This window comes from Macaca fascicularis, chromosome 1 (assembly GCF_037993035.2).
Source record: "Macaca fascicularis isolate 582-1 chromosome 1, T2T-MFA8v1.1".
NCBI lineage: Eukaryota > Metazoa > Chordata > Mammalia > Primates > Cercopithecidae > Macaca > Macaca fascicularis.
The window spans coordinates 77,849,964-77,873,979 of record NC_088375.1 but is presented as its reverse complement, the minus strand read 5'-3'; the positions used below and the strand labels follow the sequence as shown (position 1 = coordinate 77,873,979).

Sequence of the window (24,016 nt, the reverse complement as noted above, 5' to 3'; positions counted from 1 at the left end):
AGATCCATCTGCCTTGGCCTCCCAAAGTGCTGGGTTTACAGATGTGAGCCACCATACCCACCCTTAAATATTTTAAAATAAATAAACATTTTGCAGAAATGTTTCTGCTTATAAGCAGATTAGGTGTGGTATGTAGACAAATTTTCTTGAAGTCAAGAGTATCAACAACATTCACTAACGCCCTTTCTAGTGGCAGGCATAGCAGATGTAATTTTGCCCTGGGCTTAGTTTGTTCATATGGATAGAAGTTCATAGATTGGAAGTTTATAATAAGGACTGTCAATTTCTTTTTTCTTTTTTTTTTTTCATTGAGGCAGAGTTTCGCTCTTGTTGCCCAGGCTGGGGTGCAATGGTGCAGCCTCAGCTCATTGCAGTCTCCACCTCCTGGGTTCAAGTGATTCTCCTGCCCCAACCTCCCAAGTAGCTGGGATTACAGGCGCCCGCCACCATGCCCAGCTAATCTTTTTGTATTTTTTTTTAGTAGAGACAGGGTTTCACCATGTTGGCCAGGCTAGTCTCGAACTCCTGACCTCAGGTAATCCACCTGCCTCAGCTTCAGGTGATTCTCCTGCCTCAGCCTCCCGAGTAGCTGGGACTACAGGCGCCCGCCTGGCTAATTTTTTGTATTTTAGTAGAGATGGGATTTCACTGTGTTGCCCAGGCTGGTCTCAAATTCCTAAGCTCAGGCAGGCCACCTGCCTGGACCTCTCAAAGTGCCAGGATTACAGGGGTGAGCCACCACACCCGGCCAGGACTGTCAATTTTTATTTTTGCATTTGTTGTTTGTAGAACTTCTCTGAAGAGCCTCTGATTTGAATAAGAGAATGGACTATTTTATACTTCAAAAAGCATTAACTGGACAGGCTCTGTGGCTCACACCTGTTATCCCAGCACTTTGGGAGGCTGAGGTGGCCAGATCACTTGAGGTTAGGAGTTCAAGACCGGGCTGACCAACGTGGTGAAACCCCGTCTCTACTAAAAATACAAAAATTAGTGTAGTAGCGTGTGCCTGTAATCCCAGCTACTTGGAGGCTGAGACAGGAAAATCACTTGAACGCAGGAGGTGGAAGTTGCAATGAGCTTAGATCACGTCACCACCCTCCAGCCTGGGCAACAGAGTGAGACTGTCTCAAAAAAGAAAGAAAAGCATTAACTTAGTGCCATTGAATTTATCTAGGAATTCAGTGTTTATTGCTGTTCACATAATTTTGTTCATATGAACTATTTTGTCCCTTTATTTTCTTTTTAGCCCATATAGTTGCAAAGAAGCCCCATGCGTTTTGATATACATTCCTGATGGACACACAAAGGAAATGCCAACATCAGGGTCAAAGGAAAAGACCAAAGTAGAAGCCACAAAAAATGAGGTAGGTAATGACTTTTACGGATATGTCTATAAAAATAAATGGTCTTTCTATACCAGAGTTTAGAATATATTTCTTTACAAATGATTATCTTTCTTACTGTGGAGACTGAAGTAGACAATTAAATCTGCTCTTTGCATTTTGTTGTTATCCTTTCATATAAGATTTTAAAATCTCGCTCTGTTGCCCAAGGCTGGAGTGCTGTGGTGCGATCTGGGCTCACTGCAACCTCCGCCTCCCAGATTCAAGCAATTCTCATGCCTCAGCCTCCTGAGCAGCTGGGATTACAAGTGTGCACCATGACACCTGGCTAATTTTTGTATTTTTAGTAGAGACAGGGTTTTGCTTTGTTGGCCTGGCTGGTCTCAAACTGCCTGACCTCAGATGATCTGCCCACCTTGGCCTCCCAGAGTGCTGGAATTACAGGCATGAGTCACCGTGCCTGGCCAGACTCCCTTATATTCTTAAAAATTATTTGTTTATGTGGGTTATATTTATCAGTATTTATCATACTAAAAATTGAGAAGTTTTAAAAGGATTTAATTCATGTAAAAATAATAAATCCAGTTACATGTTAACATAAAAAAAGTTTTTATTAAAAAAAATTTTCCAAAATAAAACTTTTAGTTTGAGTGGTATGGCTTTAAATTTTTGCAGATCTCTTTAATATCTGACTTAAACCTTCTAAGGTAAAGATAACAACAAAAAGCTTCTAAAAACCTGCATGAACAGTCATAAGAAAATGAGAGCGAAAAAGACAAAATATATCTTAATATAGTGAAAATAGCTGTGACCTTGCAGATCACCTTTAAAAGGGTTTTATATACCCCTTAGGATCTGTGAACCACACCTTGAAAATTGCTGCTATGTATTATTGAATAACTCATGGAGTAAGCATGAGATGGGAAATTTGGTTGCCCTTCCCTCATTGGTCCCAGTTCCCACCTGTGCCTCTCATTTTTTACATATCCTAGAAAGATAACTGATATTATGCTATAAATTAATATGTGTTCTTGAAAAACTTCATGTTCTGCAAAATCGCATACTAAAAATAACAGCTGATTTATCAAGAAAAACAGAGTTGAGGCAAACCACGAAAACCTGTGTATATCATATGGTTTCAGTCAGATGGTGGCTGGGTAGCAGTCATCAAAGACTCAACTGGGCTGTCAAAGACTCAACTGGGCTGTATTCTGTTTTTATTTTATTTTATTGTTTTTGAGGTGGAGTATCACTCTATTGCCCAGACTGGAGTGCAGTGGTATGATCTCGGCTCAGTGTAACCTCCACCTCCCGGGTTCAAGCGATTTTCCTGCCTCAGCCTCCCAAGTAGCTCAGACTACAGGCATGCACCACCATGCTCAGCTAATTTTTTTTGTATTTTTAGTAGATATGGGATTTCACCATGTTGGCCAGGCTGGTCTTGAACTCCTGACCTCAGGTGATCCGCCGACCTCGGCCTCCCAAAGCGCTGGGATCACAGGCATGAGCCATCGCGCCTGGCCTGGGCTGGATTCTAAAATTGTTTCCTCACCTGGATGCCAAGTTGATACTGGTGTTGGCTGGGAGCTCAGGTGGAATAGTTGACTGGAATAGCTGCAAGTGGCCTCTCTAGCATGGCAGTGTCAGGGTAATAAGATTTCTTACCTGTCATTTAAGGCCTCCAAAAGTAAGTGTCCGGTAGATGAGGTAAAAGGAGCATTCCATTTTATGATTTAGCCTCGGAAGTCTCACGTAGCATCATTTCTGCTATACTCTGTTGCTCAAATCAGTAACAAGCTTGCTCAGATTCAGGAGAGTGCACAGACACCCCCCTTCTTGGTGGGAGGAAAGTAAAAAAAAAAGTGTGGACATGCTTTGAAACCTGCACACTTTTGAATAGAAATTCAAAATTCAGGTACAGTTGACTGGCACTTATACCCAGTACTGCAGTCAGAGATACTTTGCAGCTTTAAACCTGAAGAATAATAATGCTTTTCCCTGTGATGTGTAGATCTTTGAGGATATTTGTCTCCAACAGAGGCTGATACTATCAAAATTAAATTCTCATCCAGGGTATTGCCTGCTTTGTCAGTTTTTTGGGATTTGTTTTTATTTTTAAGCTTTAGCAGATGAGAATATGTCTTTGAAGTTTCCATCCCCATGTACTGTTTCATCAGATGGCTTAATGTGACGGTAAAAAACGTTTTTTAAGCACCATCCTCATTAAAGGAAGGCACTTATACAAAAGGTTTTTGGGTTTTTCTTCAGATTGTCAATGTATTTCTAAAGTTTTCTCTTTAATTATGAAAAGCTTGTTCCTGCATGCTTCTTTATTTGACATAAAACTTGAATACATTGGGAAAAATCACATACAAGGCAGTGTTTGTGTGTGTGTGTGTGTGTGTGTGTATGTTTCACTTATATGTTCCCCTATTTACTAACCATGATTGTGATGATTTATGTTGCAAATTAAATGTAGCAGAACAGGCCCGGTGCGGTGGCTCAAGTCAGTAATCCCAGCACTTTGGGAGGCCGTGGCAGACAGATCACGAGGCCAGGAGATTGAGACCATCCTGGCCAACATGGTGAAACCCCGTCTCTACTAAAAATACAAATATTAGCTGGGTGTGGTAGTGCAGGCCTGTAATCCCTGCTACTCTGGAGGTTGAGGCATGATAATAGCTTGAATCCAGGAGGCAGAGATTGCAGTGAGCTGAGATCACGCTGCTGGACTCCAGTCTGGCGACAGAGCGAGACTCTGTCTCAAAAAAAAAAAAGGTTGCTGAACAAATATATTTTTTTGATATAGGGTGGCTAATGATTTGTATTCTTTCTTTAATGTATAATATGCATTTATATATGCATATTAGAGTTTATGAGTGTATATATAGAACCTCACTAAAAATACTATGAGTGATTTAAGGAATTATGGGGGGAAATTTTGAGTGATGGTTTTTTTTACTGACATGCCCACTTGAGAGCCTAACCCTTGTGTGAAATGCAACTGTGATACAGCTTGAGATGCCTGTTAGGTGTTTAGGTAAAGATGTCTTGAAGACATTGAAAATGCTGGGTCTGGGAGCAGGTCAGAATTCTGGAATAGAGATGAAAATTTTTGAAATTTATACATAAGACTCTGTGAATATGGGTAAGATTATTCTGAAAAATTAAGTGGCAGATCATTTAAAGGAAAAAGGTGTAAGGAAGGTATAATGTGAGCTGGGTTTTAATGTTAGAAAGGTTTCAGTAGGGAAGAATGCAGTGTAGGCAGCAGAAAGCATGCAAAAAGTAGTATATTCACTCTTCACGGTTGATTTTAGTGAACATAGCTCTAGATTTGTTGCATTTACTTATATACAAATATATACCTGTAAACTTATAATTTTACACAAATGAAACTGTTCCACAATGATGAGTTACAATTATATCACAGAATTTCATGGAGCTGTTGCCTTATCAACAATCTAGATATATTTCATCTCTTAAAAAATTAATAGTGATAGCTAATGCTTATTGATACTCACTTTTTCTCAGCCTTTGTGACTAACAGCTTTACACAGATTACTTTTTATTTTCCCATCAACTTGATGGGTTAAATATGGTTATCCCCCTTTTATAGTAAGGAAACAGCTTAAATAACTAACTCAGAGTTGCACAGTGAGTATATGGTAGAGCAGTGATTTATTCTCAGACCTAATGGATATGTTATAATTTCTTTAGTCCCCTAATGACAAAGATTTAGGGCATTTTCAGGTTTTTACTATAGTAAAAGTAAAAGTGTAAAATATAGTACACTTTACTCTATAGTACACTCTATAGTACACTTTATAGTACACACTTTCTATAGTAAAAGTGTACCTCTATCTTTGTTTACTCCTGTCATTTTTCATTAGGATAAATACTTAGGAATGAGATTATTCATTTAAGCTTTTTAAGGGATTGAAGTTTAAAGTTGTTGTTTTAAATTGGAAACATTATAAAACAATCAGTTTGAAATAATTTTGTGGGAAAACATTTAATATGAATTAATTATTTTACTTTTGATTTTCTCTCTTGGTAGACCTCGGCTCCTTTTAAGGAAAGACCAACACCTTCTCTGAATAATAATTGTACTACATCTGAGGATTCCTTGGTCCTTTACAATAGAGTGGCTGTTCAAGGAGATGTGGTTCGTGAATTAAAAGCCAAGAAAGCACCAAAGGAAGATATAGATGCAGCTGTAAAACAGCTTTTGTCTTTGAAAGCTGAATATAAGGAGAAAACTGGCCAGGAATATAAACCTGGAAACCCTCCTGCTGAAATAGGACAGAATATTTCTTCTAATTCGTCAGCAAGTATTCTGGAAAGTAAATCTCTGTATGATCAAGTTGCTGCACAAGGGGAGGTGGTTCGTAAGCTAAAAGCTGAAAAAGCCCCTAAGGTCAGTATGTTAGAGAAAGTCAAGACCACATTTTCACTAAGTGTGTGAATTCAAATTGCTTAGGGTAGTCTCATCTTCTTATAAAACATAGACTGCTCATATTTTGATGTAATAATCAACATTAATTGATATCTGCTATGTGTCAGACCGAAAATATATGTAAGAAGCTCATAATCTAGTTGAGGCGTGGCTTACTGGGGAAGGAAACGTACAGACTCACTGTACTCTTGTGTGATGTGACTGTAATCCTTTGTGATATGTATAAGTTGCTATGTGAAGGGTTTGTGTTTTTAAGTGGCAACAAAGGCGGAAACAATTTATAAAGGATATTTAAAATCATCCTGAAGTAGAATCAGCCATTATGGGGGAACAAAGATCAGAACAAGGCACACTTAAGTGTGGAACCATGGTTCTCAAGCTTTACTGTGCACCAGAATTACTGGCTTGCTAAAACATGGATTGCTGGGCTCTGCCCCTTGACTTTCTTCTTCAGTAGATTCAGAGCATGTGGAAAATACACATTTCTAGAAAGTTTCTCAGGTGATGCTGATGCTGCTGTCCCAGGGACCACCATGCTTTGAGAACTCCTGGTGTAGAAGACAGTACCAGCAGAGGTAGAGGTCAGAAGGTACAAGGTGTATTCAGGGAATAACAAATGGATTGTCAAGAGGTTTTTGACCTGTGATTATTTCCAACTTTTCATAGCAGGGCCTTCAAATTATATGAAATTTTGACTGAAGTATAAATTATATTCTTGTTTCAGTATGTCCTTAGGCAAAACATTTAGCCAAGTGGGTGTGGCACCTAGTGTGAAATGGACTTACTTGATGTAAGTAAGAGACAAAGGGAATGGCATCTGTATAGACTGTGAAAGATCATATTTAATAATGAAGGTAGGTAGTCCTATTCAAACAGCAGCATAGTTCTAAGATGTGATCGGATAAATAGTACTGCAACAAGAAACAAGTCAGCCCCTGATGAGCTGCAAAAAATTGTAGAATTTAGACTGTGGCACATACACAGAGAGGTATGGTACACCACGAGGCTTGACTTACGTGGCAGGAAGGGGATTTGTTCTAAAATGTCAGATCTGTTGTCCTGTCAGGGTCCTAGGCTCAGGCTGGAGAATTCAGTAAGTTCCTCACCTCATCAATAAGTGGCTAGCATCTGACATGAAACCCTGCCACCTAAGATACTTTCAATCATGAATATTTGACCTCACATTTTGAGGTCTTCTCCCAGGAGTTAATGTTTTTCTGTTACTCCATTGTGAACTGTGAAGAAAGCCTTTATTAGGTTGGTGCAAAAGTAATTGCGGTTCTTACCGTTACTTTTAATGGCAAAAACCACAGTTACTTTGCACCAACCTAAATAGCCTGTTGAGATCCCGAAGAACCATGATTATCTAAAACAGCTTTGCTTCGAGGAATAAATGCTGCTGGATGTATGAGTTTAGGATATAAATTCCCGATGTTTCCTACCTCATGGGGAGGTTGGGAGCATTTTGCACTGTATCTGCTGGAAACTAAATATGTACTCCTCTCGGTGTAATTTGAAGGGAAGGGCTTTGGTCTTCAAATTTCTTCGTTGTAAGTAGAATATATTGAGATTATGTGACAATTTTTGTCAGCTTAATTATGGGTGGAATAGTAACAGCAGAAACCATTATATTTGGAGTAACAGTCAACTATGAATCCATCACCCATCCTTTTGGGTTAATGGGTTACATCATGCTTTCATAAAATAACACTGTTAAGGTTATGAAAAGTCAGCTTAAGGTAAAAAGATCTAAATGTCTTTGGTAATTGGGTAGGTAATTTATTAGGTATTTAAATACCAATAAATGTGATACTGAAATAAATCTGACTTCAGTTTAGTCTGACTTACATTTATTGAATGCTGCCTACTTTATACCATATCTGTGTTTCAAAATATATTAAGTCTTAATGTTGTTCATAGGTTCTTGGAAACTGAGACTTTAAGCAAAATGATGTATAACAACAATAGGCTAATTGAGATAAACAAGAATTAAGTTACCTTGGCATATTTCTGATCCCAAAAACATCACATTACACAAACTTCTTGTGTTTTATTATTGTTGTTGTTGTCTTCGTTTTTTCTTTTGTAATATTTTGTCTTCTTTTTCTTTTTAAAATTATTATTTTTGCATTACACAGACCTCTAAATAAAGACCCAACACTTCTAATGGAAACAAATGTGAGCTGTATATACATTTAAGAAAGATTAATAACGACAAGTAAGATAATTATTTACTCAGTTATTCCAGTTCAGGGTTTTGGGTGGCCAGCTCAGGACTCAAGGCAGGAACCAGCCCTGGATAAGACATCATTCCATTGCAGGGCACACTCACACACACCGAGACTCAGACCGGGAGCATTTAGACTCACCAGTTCACCTAATGTGTGCAGCTTTGGGATATGGAATGAAACTGGAGTTCCCAGAGAAAACTCACGCAGACATGGGGAGAATGCACATGTTCCACACAGACAGTGGCTCTGGCTGGGAGTCAACGTTTTTTTCCTCTTCAAAGTTATGATGAAATGACATCAAACAAAACAATGTTCTTCAAGGACCTGTTGTACTACATGTATTTTTTCTCTGAATGCTAGTAATAGTAAATGTTTCTTCTCTTCTAAAGAATGAACCCAGTTATTAGGAATGGCACTAGCATTTAGCCTGCATCTGGCACTATGTACCATACACTTTTTAGTCTTCCCAAGAGCTATGTACAAAAATATTCAAAGAATGCTACTTTTTCTATTTGCCTGTTTTAGCAACAGAGGAGAAACTGAATATGAAAGTAACTTCCTGAAATTTACAAAGCTTAGATTAAAATACTGACTGATTCCCATGTTATTTACCTTGAGAGGTGGTGACAGTGGGGCATTCCATTGAAAGCGCTATAGAGTTATAGTTTTACTAGTTTATCATTATTTAGCAAGTCTGTGCTTGTTTTGCATTAATAATTTGCCTAAGCCTCTTAACCATTCAGTTTTCTACAAAGGTGGTTATTTTACTGTGTCATGTTAAAAGGTAAGGAAGGTGACCAGCTGAAGTTTTAGGTTACCAGCTTCAACTAGACTTTTCTTGCTCTGTTTTTTGTTTTGTTTTGTTTTTAATCTTCTCTTTCCTGCTTCAGGATCAGATAGATGCTTCTATGAAATAACTTTTAAGCATAAAGGCAAAGTATAAGCAAAAAGACGAGCAAGTAATAAAAACTTGAAGTCCATCAAGTCTACCATCTTTTGCTCCTCTTACTCTTTTTCTCCTGCTCAGTGGGTTGCTGCATAAAGTAATGGATCAAGTTGATATAGTGTGAGGCGCATAACAGAGAATACACCAAAGATATAATAACACTTAATATTAAGTTACTTTAAAAATTAAAGCCACTTTAAAACAAATTTCTTTTCTTTTTCTTTTTTTTTTTTTTTTTTTGACAGGGTCTTGCTCTGTTGCCCAGGCTGGAGTGCAGTGACTCAATCATGGCTTACTGCAGCCTCACCCTCCCAAGCAATCCTCCCATCTCAATCTCCTAAGTAGCTGGAAGTTCAAGCACATGCCACTAGGCCTGGCTAATTTTTGTATTGCTTGTAGAGATGGGGTTTCACCATGTTAACAGGACTGGTCTTGAACTTCTGTACTCAAGCCATCCTCCCTTTTTGACCTCCCAAAGTGTTGGGATTACAGGCCTGAGCTGCTGGGTCTGGCTGTATACCTGTTCCTTGTAAATGAATTTTTTTTTTTTTTTTTTGAGACGGAGTCTCGCTGTGTTGCCCAGGCTGGAGTGCAATGGCGAGATCTCGGCTCACTGCAACTTCCTCCTCCCGGGTTCAAGCAATTCTCCTGCGTCAGCCTCCCAAGTAGCTGGGATTACAGGTGCACACCACGATGCCTGGCTAATTTTGTAGTTTGTTTTTAGTAGAGATGGGGTTTTACCATGTTAGTCAGGCTGGTCTCGAACTCCTGACCTCAGGTGATCCACCCGTCTTGGCCTCCCAAAGTGCTGGGATTACAGGCGTGAGCCACTGCGCCCAGCCTGTAAATGAAATTTTATTGGAATACAGACACAGTCGTTAGTTTACGTATTGTCTATGGCTGTTTTCATGCTACAGTTAAAGAGTTGAATGGTTGCAACCGAGACTCACATAGCCTAAATATTTATTATGAAGCCCTTTTGGAAGAAGGAGTTTTGAGAACCATTATAGTTAACAGTTGTTTAAAAATCAAGTAACAACAAAATCAAATGATTATTAAATAAAAATAATTCACAACTGTTTTGTCACTAATGTTCTCTCTTTATGCCATACGCAGTCTATGTGGAGGGGGGTTGAATCACCATTTGCTTCTGTAGTTGCAGCATTTTAATTCATGGCACCTTGTATTTTATGTCCCCAATAATTCATCTTGCAATCTTTGCTCTTTTATTTTTTACACCAATGTTACTGTTTTTTAAAACCTAAATCACAGTTTATCAGGAAAGGACATACATCACTGTACCCCTTTGTCCATTAAGCAGGTTGTTCTAGAAAACTGCCACCCTGCACTCTCGCCCCAAATAGCTTTAAGATGTCTCAGGCCAAAAGATAAATGTTGCAGGGAAGGAAATAAGAAAAAAACCTATCTTTTTCTTGATGTTGTTTGTAACGTGTGTAGTGAATTCCAGCTATATCTGTATTTAGTACTTAATGCAAAATTGATTTTGATCTAAACAAATATAAATGCATCTTACATCGGATTGTGGTTCAGGATACTTCACAAGACTTACATCAGCTTGGGGATCTTCTGGAAAATCTTCAGAATTTGTGTTAATTGATCTGTATCAGAGAAAAGTAGCAGGTACATTGTGATTTAGGTAAACGAATCAGCCTAGTTGATCAGCAGGAGAACAGGTGTTGTGTTCTAATTTAGGTTTGACATCAAGATCTGGGGTCTACCCTATGCTGTATTGGCTCCTAGAATCATGTTTCAGTAATTGGTTATTCCTTACAGGTGTAGGTATTTAAGCTACACATGATCGGTTAATTATTTTCTTAAAATGTCTTTCTTTGAAACCTGTGAACTTTTAGTTTACTAAATCTCCTAGCAGACTTTAAAAAATATTGTACAAGCATCATCACTCTCTTCCCTCACTTACTTGGAAGGATTTTCTGTTCTGATTACCACTCATTCATCCCCCTCCCCACCAAGTGAGAATCTCTGCTTTCAGGAGTCATCATTACTGATGTGTGTAGATATAGTTCTCTTAGATAACGCCAGTAAGGAGCAAAAGTGAGTGACTGGTAATAAAGTTGGAAAAAAAAAGTTTGAAAAAAGTATTTTTGAGAAAAGTTTTTGCATTTAGAATCGAGATACCCAGGCTATTTTGAAAGGTTCTATTATTTCAAATGGATAACATTCCAGGTTTTTTTGTTTGTTTTTTGTTTTTAAAAGTTCACTCCTTTCCCCATGGAGAAACGTTTACATCTAGTGGCTGCTGAAAAAATAGCTGTTTGAGTACTCATTCCGAATGTAATCAGAAGTTTGTCCATTTTCTCCATTTTATTTAACTTTCCAGTTTTTAGTCATAATATTAACATCACTTTTAGTTATTTCAAATTCCCATCTTAAACCTTTACCAAAGTCTTGTGTAGGTTGTTTCTTTTTCTCATTAATCCACATCAGCAGTTATTTGCTGAAAACCTTTTTTGTTTGTATTGGCATACGTTAGGTAAGTTTAAAACAGTCTTTGTCCACTAACAACTTAAATTCTACTAGCAATGCTCTTTCAGCTTCTGCTGTTGTATGATATTGTACTAAATAATAGTATACCACCCAGTTTCTCTTTGTAAATGTCTTTTAATCCAGAAAACTAGTATTAAGAGATAATTTGTTCTCCACCCATCAGTTCTTCATTGTATATTCTAAGAGACAAATTCAGAGAACTATTCAAAGATCTCTTTCAAAAAGCAGTTTTCATAGCATGTTAGTAGGAATAAAGTGCACATTTAGATCATTGTTTTCTGTAACGCTAAGCAAACCGTAGTGGTCAAGATCACAGCCTCTGGAATAAACCCGAGATTCAAATACTAGCTCTACTACTTATTGTGTAACTCTGGGGAAGGAACTTAATCTTTCTAAACTTAACTTCTGTAAGGGTTGTTTTGAGAGTTAAATAATATACCTTGTACAGCATTTAGTATAGTGTCTGGCACAGACTAAATATGCCATAAAATGATAATGATACTTTTCATATTATAATTCAAAGTCAAGAATCTTTAGATACCTTCTGAATCATCAGGGAAGATTGCATGGTGGTAATTAGTATAATTTCACTCTTTTTGGAAAAATAACCTGAGCAATTTACTTAGTTATCTAAAATATTCCATTTCCCAATGGGAGGGGAAATGTATGAATATATAGCTTTATTAAGAGTATTTCATTCAGTAACAGAGTGGTTTGCTCATCTTAATTTTCTCCTTTATAATGTTTCAATATAATCTTGGCAAACGGGTTTTTTTTTTTTTTTTCTGTGTGAGAAGTGTGCCATCTGACTTTAAGCTCTAATGAATACCTGCTTATAGTGTAAAGTGGAGTTTCTTTCAGATAGTCGTCTTTTTCTAGAAATAGTTGCAGGGAAGTTCCTTCTTTTCCATTTTTATTTTAGCTGGTGGAAATTGCCCTTTTTTCCCCCTTGATTCTCGTATGTCTGATTAACTTGGCCCTTTTTCTTTTTCTTTTTTTTTTTTTTTTTGAGATGGAGTCTCGCTCTGTAGCCCAGACTGGAGTGCAGTGGCCGGATCTCAGCTCACTGCAAGCTCCGCCTCCTGGGTTTATGCCATTCTCTTGCCTCAGCCTCCCCAGTAGCTGGGACTACAGGCGCCTGCCACCTCGCCCGGCTAGTTTTTTTTTTTTTTTTTTGTATTTTTTAGTAGAGACGGGGTTTCACCGTGTTAGCCAGGATGGTCTCGATCTCCTGACCTTGTGATCCGCCTGTCTCGGCCTCCCAAAGTGCTGGGATTACAGGCTTGAGCTACCGCGCCCGGCCAGCTTGGCCCTTTTTCTTAAGATAAAGTAGTTTCTGCTGTGAAAACTCTTTCCTAAAAACAGAATAAACCAGAGACAAATCAAGAGTACAAATCAGACAGTTTACTCTCATCTTCTCTTTGTACGTTTTCTCTTAATTTTACTACCTTTATGTGGTGCCTGGTGTGACGCTCTAATGGCAGAAGACGTTATAAAGTAGCTGGACAAGGAAGTGTGCTTTGCTGCCTCATAGATGCAAATTTTTTGAAGGTATACCATTGGTATCCTGCATTCCTCTGACCCCCATTTGAGTATTCTTCATGGCTTCTGCCTGGTTTCATTTAGTTATCTGGAGCATTATTAGAAAGTAGCAGTAAAGATTGGATAGGGTGATTTGGAGACACTTTTCCTATCTATTTTGATTGATACCTCGAGGTTCCCAGTGGTACACTGGTTTGTAGTGAGATAGTAGCACCATTTCAGGTAAGGTGTCCAGCTTGGGTCCTTTGCCTGTGTTGCTGTCATTCTCTGCTAGAGAGTCACAAGTGTCTCGGTTGGGCTGAGTGTATCATTCTTTTTTATTATTATGTTAAAGTATCAGAGATTAAAATATATAGGTAAGTGTCTAAAAACTTCAACATGCTTTCTCATCTCATTGTCAATTTGTGAAATTGATGTAACTATTCGTTAGTTGGACCCAAACTTCCTTTTTTCCCGAAGTTGTCTTTAATTTCTGTTTAATAAGCAGTGGAAAATAAGGTTTGTATAGGCAAAGCCATTGATCTGATCTTTATTCTGATTTTGTAAATTCTGACTTCACTATTTATAGACCCAGTTCTTGACACTGACAGTTTACTTAGATGTTCTATTATTTGTCTGTTGACTTACGTAAAATAGAAAGTTACACTGTTGTATGTTGAACTGTATTTTTGTTTATTTCTTTGGCTTATATATAATCGATGTTTTTAATTTTTCTTTAGCTTTATCTCTTATTTTAGGCTGATGATTTAACGTAAGTTTCCCCATGATTAACTTATGGGAATGATTTTTTGATAATTAAAAATTTTTAAATGGCATTGAAATTTCCAGAAATTTCCAAAGTTTTATAAATATCTCTATCTCTCTTTTGTTTTAGGCTAAAATAAATGAAGCTGTAGAATGCTTACTGTCCCTGAAAGCTCAATATAAAGAAAAAACTGGGAAGGAGTACATACCTGGTCAGCCCCCATTATCTCAAAGTTCAGATTCAAGCCCAACCAGAAATTCTGAACCTGCTGGTTTAGAAACACCAGAAGCCAAATTACTTTTTGACAAAGTAGCTTCTCAAGGAGAAATAGTTCGGAAACTTAAAACTGAAAAAGCCCCTAAGGTTAGTGGGTTATTTTGTTTATGTGTTTTTGTTTTTTACATTTCAGAGTATTTTCTTTGCCTCAAGTGTTTTCTGCCCCATCAAATCTAGCTAACTTCTACTCATATTTCAATTCTCAATTCTCCTACCTTGCCTTTTAGAGAAACTTTCTTTGTTGATTGTTTCTTACCCCAACTAGATGTGACTGGATGTTTTCATATGACACAGCCCATCACTGACATAGTACTTAAACAGACTGTATTTTAATTGTTAAGTTGTTTCCCTCCGATCTGTAAGATCCAGAATAGTGACCTAGACCCTAGCACAGTGCTCACCCATTGAAGGCCCTTAATGTTTACCTTGTTTTTCATTCTTTCTCCTAAAGCTCTGTCAAACTGAAATAGTAGGTTTTATTTTGAGCTCTTAGTAGTCTGTGCTAATTCTGTTATCTTTTTAGGAGTAGATTTTTTTGTACAGATTCACATGAGTGGAAGACAGTCATTGTAGTTTTGAAATTTAACTTTATTAGAACTTGATAATCATTATCTCATCTTTATAATTGTGAAATGTTCAACTTATGTAATTTAATGGCTTTTAACTTAGATTCCTATGGAATACATGTTAGGTACCAGTGCTTTCTAGTAGAACTTTCTGCAGTGATGGAAATATTCTATAACAGTATTGTCTAATACAGTAGTCATTAGCCACATGAGCATTTGAAATGTGATTATGGTGACTTAGGAAGTGAATTTTTAATTTTATTTACTTTAAATGAACCACATGACTACTATTTGGATAGTGCAGTTATAGACCGTGCTATTTTCCAGTCACAGTTTGCACAATTCTATCCCTGTTTATAATAATCTTTATAATTTCAATAGTTGGTGTAACACCTACCCCAAACCCTTCTGTCCCCAAATCCCTGTCTTTAATTGTGTTTGCAAATCTGCTTTTAAACTTTGGACAGATCCTTTTGTAGTTCCTAAGTGTGATGGTTGGGTTTTCACACTCATATGTGAGATATGCCTCCCTCAAACCTTATTACCACCTGGGCACATTACCCATCTGATGTTGGGGGATAAAAGAAAGCTTTGAGCATTGTATTTAAGTGTGCTTAGACAATGACTTGAATTAAATACTGTCTTCTCTTTTTCCTCTTTTGTTAAACTAAAGGATCAAGTAGATATAGCTGTACAAGAACTCCTTCAGCTAAAGGCACAGTACAAATCTTTGATAGGAGTAGAGTATAAGCCTGTGTCAGCCACTGGAGCTGAGGACAAAGATAAGAAGAAGAAAGAAAAAGAAAATAAATCTGAAAAGCAGAATAAGCCTCAGAAACAAAATGATGGCCAAAGGAAAGACCCTTCTAAAAACCAAGGAGGTGGACTGTCATCAAGTGGAGCAGGAGAAGGGCAGGGCCCTAAGAAACAGACCAGGTAATGAATTGCAGAAACTTCATTTGAAGCAAAGCAGAGCTTTGAATGAATTCAACTCTTAATATTTTTTAAAACAAATTTTGATTAGTTTATCACATTAAGTTAGAGAACGCTAAAACTGTAATGTCAGCAGATAGCATTGATTAATTTTCCATTTAATTTTTAAAATAGGTAACCCATTTGTTTGGTTCAAGAATCTCAGAATATAAGAAGTTCCTGTGCGTGTTTCCCATCTTTCCAGTTTTCCCCACCACCGTAATCAATCGGTAGCCACTGTTAACAGTTTCTTCTGTATCTGTTGGCGATTTTCATTTATTATTCAAGTAAATACAGATATATATATATATATCACACACAAATATACATACATGTTTTCTCTCCTCCTTTTTAAACATAATTGGTAGCCTAATTATACACACTGTTTTGCACCTTAGGCAGATTTTTTTCAAATGAAGATCTTTTATGGGGACTAAGTGAGAGCTTCATTCTCAATTTAAAAATTGATAGTTTAAATATAAGACAAAACTGACTAAAGACAAAACAGTGGAATAGATGGCTCTTTAAGATCTTCTAATCTGTGTGAATAATGTGCAGTCATACACCACATAATGATGTGTCAATCAACAGTGGACTACTTATGTGACATTGGTCCCTAACATCATAACAGAGCATGTATAGAAACCTGATATATGGCACTTGATGTTGGCATTGAAGTATAACAAGCTATGATGTTTGCACAATGATGAAATCACCTAACAACGTATTTCTCAGAATATATTCATGTTATTAAGTGACGCATGATTGTAATTTTTTGTCTCTTTCCACAATTAGAGTGAACTTTATGATGGGTTTTCCTTAATGGCTTAATAAGAAGAAAAAACTGTTACTGAGATACTTTGGTTTTACATTTGTTTAGCTGAGTATCAAATTTTGCTGCCTCTTAGCTCTCATATCATATACACAGTGTCTCCTTAAACAAGAGAATGCAACAGATATTTTTCTTTTTGACTATTAAACTGAATAGCCAGAGTTATAGCAGGGTAGAAGAGAGTGTAGAACTTTTCACCTTTTACTTTCTTGGTGCTTGTGAAAGTGCTAGGTTTCATAGAGTTTTTTTTTTGAGACGGAGTCTAGCTCTGTCGCCCAGGCTGGAGTGCAGTGGCCAGATCTCAGCTCACTGCAAGCTCCGCCTCCCGGGTTTACGCCATTCTCCTGGCTCAGCCTCCCGAGTAGCTGGGACTACAGGCGCCTGCCACCTCGCCCGGCTAGTTTTTTGTATTTTTTAGTAGAGACAGGGTTTCACCGTGTTAACCAGGATGGTCTCGATCTGCTGACCTTGTGATCCGCCCGTCTCGGCCTCCCAAAGTGCTAGGATTACAGGCTTGAGCCACCGCGCCTGGCCATCATAGAGTTATTTTATTGAGGTATGTCATAGTGAAACAATGGAGAATGCAAATACATTAAAATTTTTAGCCAGTAAAACCTTGTTTCTAAACTCCAAGAAGAGACCATACTCTATCCTGAATAATTGTTGATATTTCAAAAAAATGATTATTGTCTGAAATAATTTTTTATTACAGACCCAGTTTATTTTACAAGCGTCTATCTCTGCAACTTTTATTCTAGTTAAAAGAAAAACTTAAGGCCAGGCGCAGTGGTTCACACCTGTAATGCCAGCACTTTGGGAGGCTGGGGTGGGCGGATCAGTTGAGGTCAGGAGTTCGAGACCAGCCTGGCCAACATGTCAAAGCTCCATCTCTATTAAAATTACAAAAAAATTAACCAGGCATGGTGGCACACACCTGTAATTTCAGCTGCTCGGGTAGGGGAAGGGGTGCTGAGGCACAAGAATCACTTAAACCTGGGAGGTGGAAGTTGCAGTGAGCTGAGATCGGACCAGTTCACTCCAGTCTGAGTGATGGAGTGAGACTGTTTCAAAAGAAGAAAAGGAAAAACTTGTATAAATTTGGTTAATATGCACACATAAGTACACACACATATATGTGTGTATTTATAGCCATTGTTTTTATTACTTTTTAGGTTTTACTTTCAGCGAAATGGTGATCTTACTATAATTTTAACTGGCATAAGATTCTTCTTTTTTAGTGGAAGAGTAGGTGTGAACAGGCTCTGTCTCTATCACAAATTCATTACCTTAAAAAGAACCTTGTAAAAGAGATGTCTGCATAGAAGCATAGAATCATAGCTTTTGTTACATTTGGCTTTCCTAGATTTTGTGGATAATGTCTCACAACTTTTTAAGAGATGTCTCTGCTGTTTTTGGTTTTGTTTTTTGTGTGGTTTTTTTTTTTGAGACGGAGTTTTGCTCTTGTTGCCCAGGCTGGAGTGCAATGACGCAATCTCGGCTCACCGTAACCTCTACCTCCCTGGTTCAAGCGATTCATTCTCCTGCCTCAGCCTCCCAAGTAGCTGGGATTACAGGCATGCGCCACCATGCCTGTCTAATTTTGTAATTTTAGTAGAGACAGGGTTTCTCCATGTTGGTCAGGCTGGTCTCAAACTCCCAACCTCAGGTGATCTGCCCGCCTCGGCCTCCCAAAGTGGTGGGATTACAGGTGTGAGACACTGTGCCCGGCATTTCTACTGTTTTTTAGGTTAAAAACATTATCTTAGGGGCTAGGCATGGTGGCTTATGCCTGTAATCCCTGCACTCTGGGAGGCCGGAGCAGGAGGATTGTATGAGGCCAAGAGTTCAAGACTGGCCTGGGCAACATAGCGAGACCCTGACTCTACCAAAAAATAAAAATAAAAAAATAAGCCAGATGTTGTATGCGCCTGTAGTCCTAGCTACTGAGGAGGCTGAGGCGAGAGAATCTCTTGAGCTGAGGAGTCCTAGGTTGCGGTGAGACAGGATCACACCATTGCGCTCCAGCCTGGGTGACAGAGTGAGACCCTGTCTTAAAAACAAAACAAGAAAACACAATATTATCTTGGGGATGAATATAGAGAAGTTATAAATATGGAAATAACTCATACTGAAGAAAAACTAATCTATTTTGAACTTTAGAGGTTTCATTCGACCTAAAAGCAGTTGCTGAATGAAGAGATTTATCTTTTACTTTTCGTATCTGCAGGTTGGGTCTTGAGGCAAAAAAAGAAGAAAATCTTGCTGATTGGTATTCTCAGGTGAGTATGCATTCAGTTGATTTTTATGTTTTAAGTCTCAATAGCTGCTTTATGTTTAGATTCTAAAATACACCACAAAGGCAATAGTAATAATGTTATATAATGCCTTTAATACATACTGTAGTCATTTAATATGACACTATTTTTCAACATGTTCACATGAAGTCCTGAATTGAAAAGTAGTACCATGAGATAGTGATTTTTTTTTTTTAAATGTTCAAGTAAAGGGATTAATTCAAGGCCACAAAGATATAGTCAATAGCAGAGACAGGATTGGAATTCAATTTTTTTTTTTTTTTTGAGATGGGAGTGTCACTCTGTCACCTAGGTTGGTGTGCAGTGGTGTGATCTTGGCTCACTGCAACCTCCACCTCCTGGGTTCAAGCAACTCTTCTGCCTCAGCCTCCCGAGTAGCTAGGACTACAAGCACACGCCACTATTGCCGGCTAATTTTTGTAGTTTTAGTAGAGACTGGGTTTCACCATATTTGAGGCTGGTCTCGAACTTCTGACCTCAGGCGATCCACCCACCTCGGCTTCCCAAAGTCCTGGGATTACATGTGTAAGCCACCACGCCCGGTGGAATTCAGGCTTTATTGAGAGTTTGGAACCCTGTTATATGTTGTTTTTCAGTATAGTCAGGTCTGTTTTACTTCCATTATGACCTCCCACATTATGGGGATGTATCAACAGTAGAAGCCTCCAGATTTGAATTTTGGTTATCATACTCTTGCCACTTAAACTAGAATTTTGGTTGAATGTAAGCTTTAAAGACTATTTTTCTTTTAAAAAGGTCATCACAAAGTCAGAAATGATTGAATACCATGACGTAAGTGGCTGTTATATTCTTCGTCCCTGGGCCTATGCCATTTGGGAAGCCATCAAGGACTTTTTTGATGCTGGGATCAAGAAACTTGGTGTTGAAAACTGCTACTTCCCCATGTTTGTGTCTCAAGGTGCATTAGAGAAAGAGAAGACTCATATTGCTGACTTTGCCCCGGAGGTAAGTGAGCTTCTTTTTTATTTTTTTGCAGTGTTCTCTGACAAACTTGAAAATGTATTTTCAACTTTTGAGTTTAACAACCAATTTTGAAAAATGTAAAGCCATTTTTGTTAAAAAGTTCTGTTTCTACCTTTATAGCAAGTAATGATTTTGTCACATTAATTAACTGACTTTTAATATTCAGAAGGTCAGTAAGTGCATACCTTTCCTCACAGTGAACAGCAGCAACTATTTTAACTTGCCTAAATTGATATAGCAAAAATTAAAACAGAGGAAATTTGCCTGCATTTGTACTGTTGCTCCAAAATGCTATTGAAAAAAAAATGTATGAAAAATGATTTTTTCTTACTAGGTTGCTTGGGTTACAAGATCTGGCAAAACCGAGTTGGCAGAACCAATTGCCATTCGTCCTACTAGTGAAACAGGTGAGAACAGGCCTTAGAGTGCAGGAGAATGCTCAATGAACAATAGAGACAGCTTCTAGAGTTGAGTCTCAGCTTTCGCTTTGTGATAGGTATAATCCCTGTTGACAATACAAAACTTCATGAGTGTTGGTAACGATTGAATGCAGACTTAGGTTGTCTAGAGTTTTGTTCTCTAATAGTCATTGCAGAGCTCTTTATCATTAAATTATAGGATTTTTAATTTACTCACTTTTATGCTGTAAATTTTTAGGACTTTTCAAGGAATTTTATTCTTAGAATAATTTTTATTGTTGGAATTGATTGTAATATTGCAAATACAAATGTTTATGCCATAATTATTTTTAAATTTTAATAATACATTTAGATTTGCATTCACGTAGGGTGTTCATAGGTCGCTAAGTACTTTTACATCATCTTGTGTTATTCTTACAACAGTGTTGTGAGGAAGGCAGGGGCAGTTATTGTGATTTCCATTTTGCAGGTAAAGAAAAGTCTCTGAAAGATTAAATGATTTTTCTAAAATTACATATGGTAAATGATAATGCCGTTGGAAAAGTTGAGGTTTTGGGCTTTACAGCGTCTTTCAAAGTGATCATTCATCTGTAGAGTTCAGGATTGTTTGTTCTTATTTGATATTTCTAGTGATACTTTTGTATAATACATTATTAATATTGTGATACCAGTTTTTTTCTCTGAGACTATTTGGCAAAGTTGTGTTTTGGTTTACTAATTATAGATCATGAGAAGGCTATTCTAAGACAGATATCTTCACTTTGCAATTCATTGCAAGAGCTTTCATACTCTGAATAGGTGCATCTGATAGATATAAATTAATTCTGCTTCTCATACATAACTGCTGGATTCAGCAAATTGTTTAGCTTCTATAAACTCAGCTTTCCACATAAAACTGAGATTATGATACTTACTTATGGGCTGAATGCGAGAATTGAACAGGTCAATGAATGCAGAGAGCTTAACGTAGGACATGACCTTTATTGTTTTTAAAAACCAAACGTGAAAACTGTCAAAGTACATTAACTATTATATGAAGAATGTAAAATCTTCTGTGAAGAATGTAAAATATGATCAACTTTAGATTTGTATCCTTGAGTAATACACTTTATGAAATAGATAATACTATTCACTTATTATAAACATTGGAAATATATTTACACAAACATACATTTTATTTTTCAAATTTATTTATTACATTTTAATTCCTACTAATTATCTTGCTGGTTTAGCACTTACAGCCTTAAAGGAGAAATAAAGCCTTAAATGACTGTCTCTATTTTCCCATGTCTTTCAGTAATGTATCCTGCATATGCAAAATGGGTGCAGTCACACAGAGACCTGCCCATCAAGCTCAATCAGTGGTGCAATGTGGTGGTAGGTATTCACTTCCTCTTATATTCTATTATTATTCATGTTCTTTAAAAAATATATATATATTGTTTTTATTTTCAAAGGATTGGGAGTATGGAACTATTTTTGAAGTATTTAAGATAAATTGTGATTTTTGATTACTTATTATATAAAATGGTAATAAAAATTGGAAAGTGACTGGGCATGGTGGCTCATGCTTATAATCCCAGCACTTTGGGAGGTTGAGCAGACAGATCACTTGAGTCCAGGATTTTGAGACCAGCCTAGGCAACATGGCAAAACCACATCTCTACTAAAAATTAGCCAGGTGTGTTGATGTGCACCTGTAGCCCAGCTACTTGGGAGGCTAAGGTAGGAGGATCATTTGAGCCTGGGAGGCAGAGGGTTTCAGTGAGCCATGATTGCACCACTGCACTCCAGCCTGAGGGACAGAGCAAGATCCTGTTTCCAAAAAAAAAAATTGAAAAGCTCTTTATAATGACTAAATTGTTTTCTTGCCTCTTCCAGCGTTGGGAGTTCAAGCACCCTCAGCCTTTCCTACGTACTCGTGAATTTCTTTGGCAGGAAGGGCACAGTGCTTTTGCTACCATGGAAGAGGCAGCGGAAGAGGTATAAAAAGTTATTTTCCATATTAACTATGTTCCATTTTTTTGGTTCAGGCTCTGCAATTTTGTTATTTAAAATGTATGTAACACCTGTTAAAAGCAAAATCAAATTAATTCAAATGTACATGGATTTAAGTAACTGCTCATTGGAATGTTATTAATAAGGGAAATAGGCTCTTAAATTTTTAGGTGAAAATACTTCTGGGCTTTAATGTGTATAAAAAGTTATTTTTCAGGAAATTTTCATTTTGATATTGTGTATCTTTCGTAACATTTATTTTCTCTTATATTCTAAACTTATATATACATTTTAAAAAGTTATTTGACTTCTTTTTACATTGCTTCGTTGAGTATCTTTCTTAATAAATTCACACTGGCTGCTTTAACCTTTTCATAAAAAGAAGTTTTTATTGTTCGAATTGCTTTTCCCACACAATTAGTCTTAAGTAGTGCAGTTTTATAGATCTTAATGAATAAATGTACCCTAAATTTGAACACATTTACATTTAAAATGTTACAGGTCTTGCAGATACTTGACTTATATGCTCAGGTATATGAAGAACTCCTGGCAATTCCTGTTGTAAGAGGAAGAAAGACGGAAAAGGAAAAATTTGCAGGAGGAGACTATACAACTACAGTAGAAGCATTTATATCTGCTAGTGGAAGAGCTATCCAGGTATCAAACTGCCACATAGGATTCATAAGTCACTGTAAGCACAGTCCATGGACAGATCCAATAATTTCTTCTGTCATCACGGAAGTAGACTCTTTTAAAAAATAAATGTTTAGTGTACTTTTGTATAATAATTTCAAGCAAATCTATCCCATTCCTCTGTCTCCATGGTTCGTTAAGTCATGATACATATCCTGAATTACTACTAAAATATGATTTCCTTTTTAACTGTTGTAGGTAAAATTTCTGCTATAAAAGGAGCCGCCCAGAGCAAAATACTTGTAAATAGTATTTTTTGACTAATCTTATCTCTTGTTATGGTAATTATGCTTATAATTAAAAACCTTATTTAATGTAAAAAAAGGGAGAAAAGACAAGTCTGGTGCCATTTTTAAAGCATGTGATCTTACAGTAATCATTTTCAAGGGTGTAATAGTTTATTAAAAATAAAGCTTATCTTTCTCTACTTTAGGGAGGAACATCACATCATTTAGGGCAGAATTTTTCCAAAATGTTTGAAATCGTTTTTGAAGATCCAAAGACACCAGGAGAGAAGCAATTTGCCTATCAAAACTCCTGGGGCCTGACGACTCGAACTATTGGTGTTATGACCATGGTTCATGGAGACAACATGGGTTTAGTATTACCACCCCGTGTAGCATGTGTTCAGGTAAGGAAAATATTCCTGTTTATCATTCATTTTATAAAATACAAGCCATATTTACTAAAGGAAATTCGAAAGGATGATTTTCTGAATATCATTCAGGCAGATTTCTCTGATAATAAAAACAATGTGGAATGCAATCTGGACCCTAGTGTTTTGTAACTGTGTGTATCATTTACATTATTTATTGTCTCTTACTCTTTTAATTTTTAAGCTACTTATATAAACATTTTTAGAAGTCATTTTTTAAAAACGGTTTATAATATGTTAAATGAGCTGGGCATGCAGGCTCACGCCTGTAATCCCAGCACTGTGGGAGGCCAAGGCAGGCAGATTGCTTGAGCCCAGGAGTTTGAGACTAAGCCTGGGCAACATGGCAAAATCCAGTCTACAAAATATTAGCCAGGTGTGGTGGCATGCACTGATAGTCCCAGCTACTTGGGAGGGAGGTTGGGGTAAAAAAAATAAATATATATGTGTGTGTGTGTGTGTGTGTGTAAAATAGATTAAATGAAATATAGTAGGTCAGCTGAAAATGCAT

The 24,016-nt window shown here is 37.2% G+C and overlaps 1 protein-coding gene and 1 non-coding gene across 5 annotated transcripts in view; both read left to right on the top strand.

Annotated features, from left to right (window-relative positions):
• The window catches only part of EPRS1 (glutamyl-prolyl-tRNA synthetase 1), an 83,975-nt gene that overhangs the window by 47,987 nt on the left and 11,972 nt on the right, over positions 1–24,016 (top strand). For all 4 annotated transcript variants that reach the window (XM_005540882.4, XM_005540881.4, XM_045397325.2 and 1 more), the window contains 11 exons: positions 1,250–1,367; positions 5,407–5,766; positions 13,925–14,158; positions 15,311–15,573; positions 18,669–18,720; positions 19,513–19,722; positions 20,075–20,147; positions 21,457–21,536; positions 22,041–22,142; positions 22,659–22,814; positions 23,284–23,481. In XM_005540882.4, the coding sequence (XP_005540939.3) occupies positions 1,250–1,367; positions 5,407–5,766; positions 13,925–14,158; positions 15,311–15,573; positions 18,669–18,720; positions 19,513–19,722; positions 20,075–20,147; positions 21,457–21,536; positions 22,041–22,142; positions 22,659–22,814; positions 23,284–23,481 (1,846 nt within the window). The remainder of the gene's footprint in view (positions 1–1,249; positions 1,368–5,406; positions 5,767–13,924; positions 14,159–15,310; positions 15,574–18,668; positions 18,721–19,512; positions 19,723–20,074; positions 20,148–21,456; positions 21,537–22,040; positions 22,143–22,658; positions 22,815–23,283; positions 23,482–24,016) is intronic.
• Positions 15,105–15,208, top strand: LOC123571192 (small nucleolar RNA U13). Its single transcript, XR_006695370.1, has one exon. It is a non-coding gene; the product is annotated as a small nucleolar RNA U13 (small nucleolar RNA).